Source organism: Elephantulus edwardii, unplaced genomic scaffold (genome assembly GCF_000299155.1).
Source record: "Elephantulus edwardii isolate Elephantulus edwardi_28Jun2011 unplaced genomic scaffold, EleEdw1.0 scaffold00101, whole genome shotgun sequence".
NCBI lineage: Eukaryota > Metazoa > Chordata > Mammalia > Macroscelidea > Macroscelididae > Elephantulus > Elephantulus edwardii.
The window spans coordinates 4,849,598-4,861,237 of record NW_006399851.1 but is presented as its reverse complement, the minus strand read 5'-3'; the positions used below and the strand labels follow the sequence as shown (position 1 = coordinate 4,861,237).

The 11,640-nt window shown below is 43.8% G+C and overlaps 1 protein-coding gene across 1 annotated transcript in view; it reads left to right on the top strand.

The window, feature by feature from the left end:
* Nucleotides 1-11,107, top strand: part of NEDD9 (neural precursor cell expressed, developmentally down-regulated 9) — a 40,960-nt gene extending 29,853 nt beyond the window's left edge. Inside the window, exons 3-6 of the mRNA XM_006891605.1 lie at nucleotides 1,022-1,123; nucleotides 2,589-3,803; nucleotides 6,232-6,321; nucleotides 10,598-11,107. Coding sequence (XP_006891667.1) covers nucleotides 1,022-1,123; nucleotides 2,589-3,803; nucleotides 6,232-6,321; nucleotides 10,598-11,107 — 1,917 coding nt within the window. The remainder of the gene's footprint in view (nucleotides 1-1,021; nucleotides 1,124-2,588; nucleotides 3,804-6,231; nucleotides 6,322-10,597) is intronic.
* The last annotated feature ends 533 nt before the right edge of the window (nucleotides 11,108-11,640 follow it).

Sequence of the window (11,640 nt, the reverse complement as noted above, 5' to 3'; positions counted from 1 at the left end):
TCGGTGACTGGGGTAATCGGGATGGGTGTGTCAGAGGCAGTGCGGTTGGCGCAGGATAGAGCAGGGTTTAGGGCTGTTGTGCATAGGGTCACTATGAGTCGAAAACGACTCGATGGCACATAACAACAACAACAACAACAACAACAACAACATATTCCATTTAAACAGTTCTCTCCCTCATCTGTTTCAATGCAGTATACGTTATTTATCCCCTCTCTTTTTAGGTTCTCTCCAACCCCTATATCAGTCCCATATTGCAACAGTGGCACTATGCTGTATTTGTCCTTTTGTGACTGAGATATTTCACTCAGCATAAAGTCCTCCAGGGTCACCCATTTTGTATAATATTGCACGAGTTCCTTGTTTTTCAATGCATTATATTCCATTGTGTGAATATAGCACAGCTTCTCTATCCATTCATTTGTTGATGGGCACTTAGGTTGTTTCCAAAGTCTTTGCTATTATGAACAAAGCCGCAATAAACATGGGTATGTGTATATCTGCTTGGGTTGGCAGTTCTGATTTCTTTAGGGTATATTTCCAGTAGTGGAATTGCTGGGTCAAATCGTATTTCTATTTCCAACTTTTTGAGAAAGTGCCATACTACCTTCCTTAGCAATTGCATCATTTTACACTCCTACCAACAGTGAATAAGGGTTCCAGTTTCTCCACAACCTTGCCTACATTGTCGTTTGCTGTTCTGTTGAATTTTGCTATTCTTTTTTTTTTAATTATTATTTTTGTGTGAGTGTACCGTCAAATCAGATCTGACTGGTACAGGAGGAGATTGTCCCTCCTTCCCCGGCAGAGCATCTGGTGGATTCGAACCGTGCGCCCCTGGTATTGTAGTTGCAGTTCCTTGCCACTAGGCCACCAGAGCTCCCCTTAGGCCACCAGAGCTCCCCTGAATTTTGCTATTCTGACTGAGGTGAGATGATATCTCATAGCTGTTTGAGCACCATTTTTTAAAATGGCATTTATGTGATATTTTCGTTCTGATAATACAAATGTTTCTCTTCAGGTGTATGACATCCCTCCCTCATCAGTGAAAGGTCCTGTGTTTTCAGTTCCAGTGGGAGAGATCAGACCTCAAGGTGTCTACGACATCCCTCCTCCTAAAGGGGTAGGTAATGAGCTGCTGTGGTTACTTGCCCTCAGGTTGATTCCAGCTCTACAGGCCCCCGGGATGTGCAGTAGAACTGCTCTATCAGGGTTGCTAGTGGCAGATTTCTCAGAAGCAGATAACCAGGCTTTTCTTCCAAGGCACCCATGGATGGTTTTAAACCACATACCTTTCAATGAGTAGTCAGACACTTAACCAGGTATATGCGTGTGTGTGTGTGTGTGTGTGTGTGTGTGTGTGTGTGTATACTTGTCTTACTACTACAGAACAATGCAAGGGGAAAAAAATCCTCATTTTGGAGAAAGAGTAAATGTAAATAAGGAAAAGCAATAATCATGAAAAGTAACTACCAGTTGTTATATAATCAGCTCCAGCTCCTGAAAAACTCAAGTGTGTCAGTATACAACTGTGCTCCATGGCGTTTCCAATGGCTTGTATTTCTCCATGGGGATTCCAATGGCTAGTGTTTGGGGACGTTGATTGCCAGACTTTTCTTCTGTGGCACTGCTAGGCAGACCTTCTGGTTCGATGATAAATATGTAACTCCTTGAACCACTCAAGGACCCCAAAGATCATGTTTGAGCCTCCTTATTTACAGATCATACTTTTAAAAAGAGCTCTGGTGGCCTAATAACAAGGAGTTGCACTGTCAGCCAAAAGGCATGCAGTTCTAATCCACCAGCTGCTCTATGGAAGAAAGATGGGCATTTTCCTCCCATGCTATTTACTGCCTCTAAACATCAGCTGGGGAGGGTCAGCTATGGGTCACTTCCAACTCAGTGGTACACCACCACAACAACAACAACTTTAAAAATAAAATGGAGTAACCAATAAGAATTAGTTGGCAGTTTGGTAAATAATGTGGGTTAACTCATTTGGTTTACTGCTATGATCTGAGGTCTGCCTGCAAGGAAATGTCCTTATCTGTACAGATAAGGAAATTGTGTCTCCAGGCATTTCAAGGGCGTGTTCTGCGTCACAGGGGAGGGATGTGGGAAGAGATCTCAGTTCTCTGGATACCTGATGTGGCTGTGGCATGTTAATGTATACTGGCCTCTCAGCATGGTACAGTGAGAAAGGGCTCCCAGGAAGTGGCTGGCGGGGGGGTGCGTGGGGGGAGGATGGGGAGTGTTTCACATCTCAGTTACCACTAAGGCTGTGGGAAGAGATGTCATGGAACCTGACAGCAGAGCCTTGGGAAGGGCCCACACCTCATGTCCACTAACTCATGGGAAAAACCACCACCACAGAGTTAATTCTGACCCCTGCCCACCCTGTAGGGCAGCACAGAGCTGCCTTTAGGATTTCCAAAGCTCTAAATCATTTACAGAAGCAGATGCCTTATCTCTTTCCATCACAACAGCTGGTAGAATAGAACCATTAACCTTTTGATTAGCAGCCTAACTTTTTGGGCATCTTTTAATAGCAAGATTATTTTTTTACTAATTTCTCCTTTATATTTCAGACATATGCCATCCCACCATCTGCTTGTCACGATGAAGCAGGACTCAGGGGAAAGGAATATGATTTCCCTCCTCCGATGAGGCAGGTTGGAAGGCCAGACCTCCGAGCAGAGGGTGTTTATGACATCCCTCCAGCCAGCACCAAGTCAATGGCAAAGGACCTTAGTATAAAATACAACTGCGATGTGGCTGGAGCCACGGAGCTGGTGGCCCGCAGACACCAGAGCATGTCCCTGCATCATGCATCCCCATCTCTGGGACAGCCAGGGGGTGCTCAGAATGATGCCTATGACATTCCCCGTGGAGTGCAGTTTCTAGAACCCTCCACAGACAGTGGGGAGAAGGTGCATCCTGAAGAAAGGGATGGTGTTTATGATGTCCCTCTGCATAACCCACCAGACACCAAAGGATGTCAGGACGTGGTTGATGGCATCAACAGGTTATCTTTCTCCAGCACGGGCAGCACCAGGAGTAACATGTCCACCTCTTCCACCACATCAAAGGAGTCCTCCCTGTCAGCCTCCCCATCCCAGGACAAAAGACTCCTCTTGGATCCAGACACAGCCATTGAGAGACTGCACTGGCTCCAGCAGACCCTAGAGCTGGCCGTGTCCAGCCTCATGGCGCTGGTGACCACAGACTGGAGGGGTTATGGCTACATGGAGAGACACATCAATGAGATACGCATGGCCGTGGAAAAAGTGGTACTGGCTCTGAGGGAGTACCTCCTTTTTGCCAAGGGGGCCCTCACCAATGCCTCCTGCCTCCCAGAACTCACACTCCACACAAAAATGAAGCGGGAGCTCCAGAGGGTGGAAGACTCCCACCAGATCCTCAGCCAAACCAGCCACGGCTTAAATGAGTGCAACTGGTCCTTGAATATCCTGGTTATCAACAAGTCCCAGAACAAGTGTGATGATCTGGACAGGTTTGTGATGGTGGCAAAGACAGTGCCTGATGACGCCAAGCAGCTCACCACGACCATCAACAACAATGCCGAGGTCGTCTTCAGACCAGGCCCGGGCAGCTTGCAGCTTAAGAATGGGCCAGAGAACATCATGAACTCAGCTGAGTACTCTCATGGTGGCCCCCACAAGGCCGAGGCCCACAGCAAGGCTCTGCCTCCAAGCCTAGGCAAGGAGCAGGCCCCTGACTGTAGCAGCAGTGATGGCTCTGAGAGGAGCTGGATGGACGATTATGACTACGTCCACCTCCAGGTAAACACTCCAAACTCAGAAAATACTGAACTCACACTCAGGGAGCCTAGTGCGAGCAGCAGCTTTAAGGCTGTGAGGCAGTGAGTTTTTAAGACCTTGAGGCTGTAAGGCCGTGAGGAGGCTAGAAGGTTGTAATGCTGTAAGGCTATGAGAGTGTGAGATTGTGAGACTATAAGTTTGTAAGGCTCTGAAGCTGTAAGATTATGAGGTAGTTAGGCTTTGAGGATATAAAGTTGTAAGTAATGAAGCTACAAAGCTTCACTATAAAGACTGTGAGGCTGTAAGGTTATAAGGCTGTGAGGCTATGAGAATATAAGGCCATGAGGATGTGAAGATGTAAGTCTGTGATGATATAAGACTGTGAGGCTGCAAGCTTATGAGACTGTAAGGTTGTGTGGCTGTAAGGCTGTGAGGAAATAAAGCTGTAAGTTTGTGAGACTCTAAGACTATATGACTGTAAGGTTGTGATGCTGTAAGGCTGTGAGGCTGTGAGGTTATGAGAGTATAAGGCTTGGAGGATATAAGGCTGTGAGACTGTAAGATTATGTAGTTGGAAGGCTGTGAGGACATAAGGCTCTAAGGTCGTAATGCTGTAAGGCTATGAGGTTGTAAGGCTGTAGAGTTGTGAGGCTGTAAGGCTGTGTGGCTGCGCTGCCAACAGAAAGAGCATGATTACTATTAACCAAGGGGTCTCCAGCAGGAAGGCAATGTGTTACAAGAGGAAGAATATTGAACTGAGAGCCCTGATCCTGGGCCTGGGCCCTAGAACGTTCTCTAGCATTAATTGTGTCCTTTGACTCCGTAGGTGTGTTAGTGGACTGGGCAGCACATAATATAACAACAGCTGTCTGACTAAGCTATCTAACCTCTCTGTGCCTTAACTTCCTCATTTGTGAAAATGAATGAAGTGTAGGGTTGGAGTAGATCCAACTGATATGCCTTAGGCAAGAGGAAAAGATTTAACAGATAGCATAACAGACCTCTCTTATAATCATGATCACTTCCCCTCTATTTTTCATTTTCTTATTCCACACCACACTTTTTTTTAAAAAGGGAGGGGTAATTCTACAGCTAAGAAAAATGGGGGAATGTTTGGATTAGAGAATTTCTAAGGTCCTCTCTAAATGTGTGTGTGTGTGTGAGAGAGAGAGAGAGAGATTATTTGCAAATTGTGTTTTTTCAGAGAAATTTCATTCTCCATTCTCTCAAGCTTGCATAGAGGATGATTTGGCATTTTCTGACCAGCTTGTATGAATGATGGGGCAGTGACCATCTGCCTCCTGCAGATGGATATTCCAGCAGGCTGACCTGGTGTCCAGACAGATTGTCTTTAGAGAATGAAAACACTTGTTTGCTGTGGAGTTGGTTCCAGCTCTTCTCCACCTTACCTGATAGAACTGTGCTGCCACCACAGAGCCTCCTGAGCTGTTGCCTTTACAGGAACACAGTCCCAGGCCTTTTCCCCTGTGGAGCTGCTCATAGATTATAATCACCACCCTTTCTGTCAGCAGCAGTACATGTAAACATTGTGCTGTCAGAGTTCTTTAAAACACTATTTTAAAAAACAACAGCCAAAAATACCCCACTACCATCAAGTTGATTCTGACTCATGGCCACTCTCCACCTTCCATCAGCTTTTCAAGGCCGTAAAGTCATTATGGGAGGAGATTGCTTATCTTCCTTCCACTGGGCAGCTGCTGAGTTCGAACCTCAAACTCTTCAATTAGCAGTCCAACGCTATACTATGCCATCAGGGCACCAAAAAATTAAAAAGAACCATTATTTAAATATTGTCATATAGTCTAATTCTATCAGTTGTTAAAATGTACCTGAGAGCCATGGGTTATACTGTATATGCGTTATACTGTTAAAGCCACGTTGATCTCTCTGAATGGAGGAGAGGAGATGTGGCATGAGAGTGGTGAGGCATACCAGTGCTGGGGAAAGGTGTGAGAAGTGAGTGGACGGGGGTAACTGGAGGCCAACCTCACTGACCAGCCGAATCTGCAGCCTGGGAAAAAACTAATTTGGAGCAAAACTGTACAGATGACTGATAGACATTAACAATGAAAAGTGGACCATATCCAGCCCAGTACATAGGTAGTTATGGGTTCACATATAATCCATTAGAAATTATAGCCTTTCATCAAGAGGTTTCAAGAGTGTCATGGGTAGTACTCAGAATATGGTCAGGTGATGCAGAAGGTACATGCCCAACCTGGAAAGCATACAGCTTCACCTGAACATATGGGGCACTGGCTGAGGAGTGTGTCACCCCTGTCTGGGGCTCGCAGGCTTGTTGGCACATGGAGAGCTGCCATGCAGTGGGAAAATGAGAGCGTGCTTAGGTATTTGTTAACATAATGATAACATTAACATTAATGAATCGGTGGTGATGTCTTGTGTTCTTTGTCTTGAAAACTAACAGGGTAAGGAGGAGTTTGAAAGGCAGCAGAAAGAGCTCCTGGAAAAAGAAAATATCATCAAACAAAATAAGATGCAGCTAGAACATCATCAGGTAAGCGCATCAGAACACAATGGCCTAGTGCTGCTTTCTCACCTAGCAAGGAAACCATGCAAAAGGTCAGGATACTGGTCCTCAATATCCTCACAGTGCCTTTTGGTAAACTCTCGGGGAGGAGTCCTGCTATTCCAGCTGAGTGTAACCAGATGGGCTTTAGACAGCATTTTCCCAAGCTGAGCCTGCACACCTAACATAGTAGGCTGTTTGGGTTAAGGCTGTTATCTGGAGGAATGAGTCTTACTCAAGCTAGTAAAAGCAGACTGAAAGACAGAAAGCTAAGAGTCACACCTGGGTAGAGTTAGGATCGTCAAATACGCTCTCCCTTTGCTTCGCCAAGAACATCTGCTTCCTTCTCCCCTGTTTCCTAACAGATTCCTCCATTTGCCTGCCCATTTGGCTTCGCTATAACTTCTTTTCCAGAATCTTTAAACCAAAACCAAATTTAGTGCCACCGAGTCAATTCTGACTCATAGCTATCCTCAGGACAGAGGAGAAGCCCCAGAGGATTTCTGAGGCTGTAAATCTTTACGCAAGCTGACAGCTTCCTTTTTATCTCACGGAGATTGGTGGATTCAAACCACTGAACTTTCAGTTAGCTTCACAACACTTACTCTTCTGGGCCAGTGGGGCTCCTTAGAGCTACTGACTTTTCTGCTGAGCTCTTTTCACTAATGGTGATTCCATTCTTTGGTTCATCATTTCTTGCAAAAGAAAGTCTTTCTCTTTTTCTCTGTGTGTGTTTCAGTCTGTCTTTTCAGTCAGTAACACAAGCCTTTGGTTTGACTATTCTTGTTCTGTTCTAGTTGTATGAGGACTTTGGACAAAGTAGATTTAAAAAGTTGAACATGAGTGGGTCAGATAGTGGTGGCTGTGCTGGTTCGAGGGCATAGAAGGAAGAATAATGGAGTGTGGCTTTACAGGCAATGGCGTCTAAGCAAAATGTGATGGGAATTCTGCACACCTTCCTCCTAATCCCTGCTTTCTACCTTATCAGCTCTCTGACCTTGTTGCTGTTGTTGTCAGTTGAGTAAAACTCATAGGGACCCTATGACCAACAGACCTGAACTCTGTCCAATCCTGTGCTGTCCTTATCATCTCTGATACATTTGAGCCCATTGCTGCAGGCATTCATTGACCCTCCACTTTTCCAATCATGATATCACTTTGCAAGAAATAGCCTCTCCTAAGAGAGAAAGCTTTGCCATCCTTACCTCTAAGGAGCAAGCACTTTGGCTGCATTTCCATGGAAATCATGTGCTCATTGAAGGGGTAGGGAGAAGAAGAAAGAATGATCACTCACTGAGTCTGACCACTGGTTCTTTTCAACAACGCTGTGCACTTTTATGACATACAATTTGCATCCAGACTTCTTTAGAAATAGTCATTACTATCCTACTTTATTCTTTGCTACAGTGTTGTTTTATTTAAAAGGGGAGGGGAAGTCAGCAGTTGCCACCAAGTTGATCCTAACTCCCCAAGCCTTCATGAGTAAGAGTAAAACTGTGTTCCCTCCAAAAGGGTTGTTAATGGCTTGGTTTGGGGAAATAGACTGCCACATCTTTCTTCCAAAGCACCTGGGGGTGGACCCATGCTATCAAATTTTCAAATGGCAGCTAAGAGCATTAACCCTTTGCACTACTCAAGAATTCTTCTAGCTTGTGTGAGGGTTAACCCCTTGCACTATATAAGAATTCTGCTAGATTGTCATTTTTGTTAGATGACATCCAATCCACTATAACTCAAAGGGACTTCTATGAACAAAGATCTGAACCTTGCCCTATCCTGTGCCATCTTTGACATCTCTAATATACTTGAGGCCAATGCATAGAGCCATTGTATCAATCCATCTTATTGAGGGTCTTCCTCTCTTTCAATGACCCTTTACCTTTCCAAACATGATCTTTTTCCAAGGACTAATCTTTACTAACAACATGCCTAAAATATGTGATGAAGCCTCATCATCATTGCCTTCAAGGAACACACTGGTTGCACATTCTCCAAGACAGACTTGTTTGTTCTTTTGACAGTCTATGGGCTGTTCAGTACTCCTCTCCAACACCACAATTCAAAGACATTGATTGCTTTGTCATCCTTATTCATTATTCAAATTTCAGATGCATAACAAGTAATTGAAAAGACTAGGGCTTGAATCAGGCACATCTTAATCTTTAAAATGATGTTGTTCCTGAGCGCCTTCGAGAAGTCCTTGACAACAGATTTTCCCAATGCAACATGTCCTTTTATCTCTTGATTGCTGGTATCAAGGGTGTTGATTATGAATCCAAACAAGATATTTACAAATCTCTTCAGAAAGGGTAGAAGAAATAGAAAGAGTCATGAATTATCATATCATCTAAGAATCTTAAAGAGACAAAGTAAAGGCAGTCTTCAGAAGAGCAAAGTGGAAACTGTCAGTGATGTCCTTGACAGAGACATCACTGCATTTGGCTTTGCCTTCACTACCACTTAACATTTAATAAACATTTACACAGAACCTCTGATATAGCACCTGTTATTCTTAGCACTTTATAAATATTAATTCATTTTATCTTTGTAAGGGTGTAGATGGCGGAGCCCTCATGCTCAGTGTGTCCCCACCCCCAAGACTGCCCCCAACCTGGGAGAGTCCTTTGTTATTAGCTGCTGACTCCTGACACTGCCATGCACAACAGGGTGGGAGAGTGATGGGAAAGCTCCTTAAGGCTGTCTTTGGCCAATTTTTGCTTTGATTTGGTCTTTTGTTGGTTTTGTTTTGTTTTAAAGAAATTTTTTATTTTATACTGTTTTACTTACAAAGTTCATATACATTGTTTTTCACCCTGGATCTCTCCATTTATTTTACCATCCCCTCCCTCTACTCATCAGATTGTATGACCCTATGATTAACCACCACCCCCCTTGCCCATCCTCACCCCTCTGCTCCCCCCCTCCCTTCCTTGAATCCTCATACATGTTCTATAATAATGGGCTTATACAGTATTTGTCCTTAGAGTACTGAATTAGTTCACATAGCATAATGCTCTCCAGTCTTTCTCAAGTTAAGTAGTGATTTACAAAATCATTACTGCTGTGTAATATTCCATCGTGTGAATGTACCATAATTTCTCAATCCACTTTATTGTGGTTGGACATTTGGGCTCTTTCCATGTTTTTGCAATGGTGAATAATGTTGTGATGAACATTGGTGTACAAGTCTCCATTTATATCTCAGTTCTCATTCTCTCGGGCTATATTTGAGGCAGTGGAATAGCTGGGTCATATGGAATTTCTATGTTGCTTTGATCTGTAAAACAGAACAAACCAGTCTCGCTTCACCAGCTCGCACAAGCTTGTTTTGTGCCATTCATTGCAATCCCCATCACATCACACATCCCAGCCCCTTCCCCAGGCTTCCTGTTTTGGTACCTCCCTCCCTCCTCCTCCTTCATGACTTCTGAACTTTATCATGGGACAAATGCTGCTGCTTTGATCTTGAGTGGCTGATTGTTCTGAGGAGTTCTATCTCCCTGGTGTCACTGCTCACCTTACAAACTCATCTATTGTTTAGTGGAAAACTGAGTCATTTGGTGAGTTCTATTCTAGGTCTCAAGAGCCATCCTCTAGGAGTGTCCCACATGGGTCTGTATAACCAGTAAGCCTTGTTCTTTTTATGATTGTGGGGTTTGTTCCCCAATTTTCTCTCCTTCTGTTCACATGTTAATGCTTTCAGAATCCTTCCAGAGTGGACAATAGTTAGAGCCTGGAACCATCTAGTTCATCTGGTCTCACGTCATGGAGCTGAGCTTTATTTGTTCTTTGGATTAATTGTTTCCATGATTGTGTTCTTCCTCCTTTGCTCTGGTTTAGAAGAGACCAATAGTTGAACCATTAGTTGGTTTTCAAAAGTGCTTTTCCAGATCCGTCTTACTCTAGAAGCTTCCCTGAAACCCTTTTCATTATCAGAGCAACACACAAATTTTCACTGACAAGAGGGTGTGTTAGGTACATTAGTCAGGATTTAACTCAGGTCTTCCAAACTGAAGGGAAGAGTGGACAGTGTGGGTTCAATGCTAGAATTTTCTTCTTGGGACACCTTTGAGGTCCTCTTTCTCAGCCTCTACATTTTATAATTTATGAAAGTAAACAACTTACCAAGGCCTCACATCTAGTAAATACCTGACATTAATAGTTCAAATCCATGTCTTTTAACTCCAAACCCAGGATCATTGTCATTAAACTAGCATTGCCTGACCCTTAATGAAGCCTATTTTATTTTTTTTCTTCCTCACAGCTTAGTCAGTTCCAGCTGTTGGAACAAGAAATCACGAAGCCAGTGGAGAATGACATCTCAAAGTGGAAGCCCTCCCAGAGCCTCCCAGCCACAAGCAACAGTGTGGGTGCTCAGGACAGGCAGCTGCTCTGTTTCTACTATGACCAGTGCGAGACCCATTACATCTCCCTCCTCAACGCCATTGATGCCCTCTTCAGTTGTGTCAGCTCCGCCCAGCCACCAAGGATCTTTGTGGCACACAGCAAGTTTGTCATCCTAAGTGCACACAAACTGGTGTTCATTGGAGACACGCTGACAAGGCAGGTTGCTGCCCAGGACATTCGCAACAAAGTGATGAACTCTAGCAACCAGCTGTGCGAACAGCTCAAGACTATAGTTATGGCAACCAAGATGGCTGCCCTCCATTACCCCAGCACGACCGCCCTCCAGGAAATGGTGCACCAAGTGACTGACCTGTCGAGAAATGCCCAACTCTTCAAGCGCTCTTTGCTGGAGATGGCCACATTCTGAGGAGGAGAAAAGGACAAAAAGGGGCCAGAATGAGCTCTAAGGAAAACTGGAAATACTACTATCTGGTTTTTATAAATGTTATCTATTTTTGTAGATATTTTATATGAAATATTTTAAATACATTTTATGGCTGTAGAAAACATTCAGGGAACTGGCAATTGAAAACCTGTCTCTTTTTTAGCTATTTGGTTCTTATGTATCCATATAAGTATCGAAGATATAAACTGAGCAGATGCTTGTACATTTGCTTGTGTATGCCTGTGTATTCGTGTTTGTTTGTCTAATATAGTTCATTAAAAAATATGAATTGAGAAGCACTTAACATTCTTTTTTTTTTTTTCTTGGTCTTGGGTATTCCATAAAAAAAAAAACATTAATTCAAATGCACCTCCAATGCAGCGTATTTTTTTGAAAGCATAATAGCTGGTTGTGACACCACTGCCATTGAGTTGTTTCTAACTCCTGGTAACCCTACATTATGTATCTGAGGCTGTAAATCTGCCTCGGACTGATTGCCTCAACTTTCTCCCATA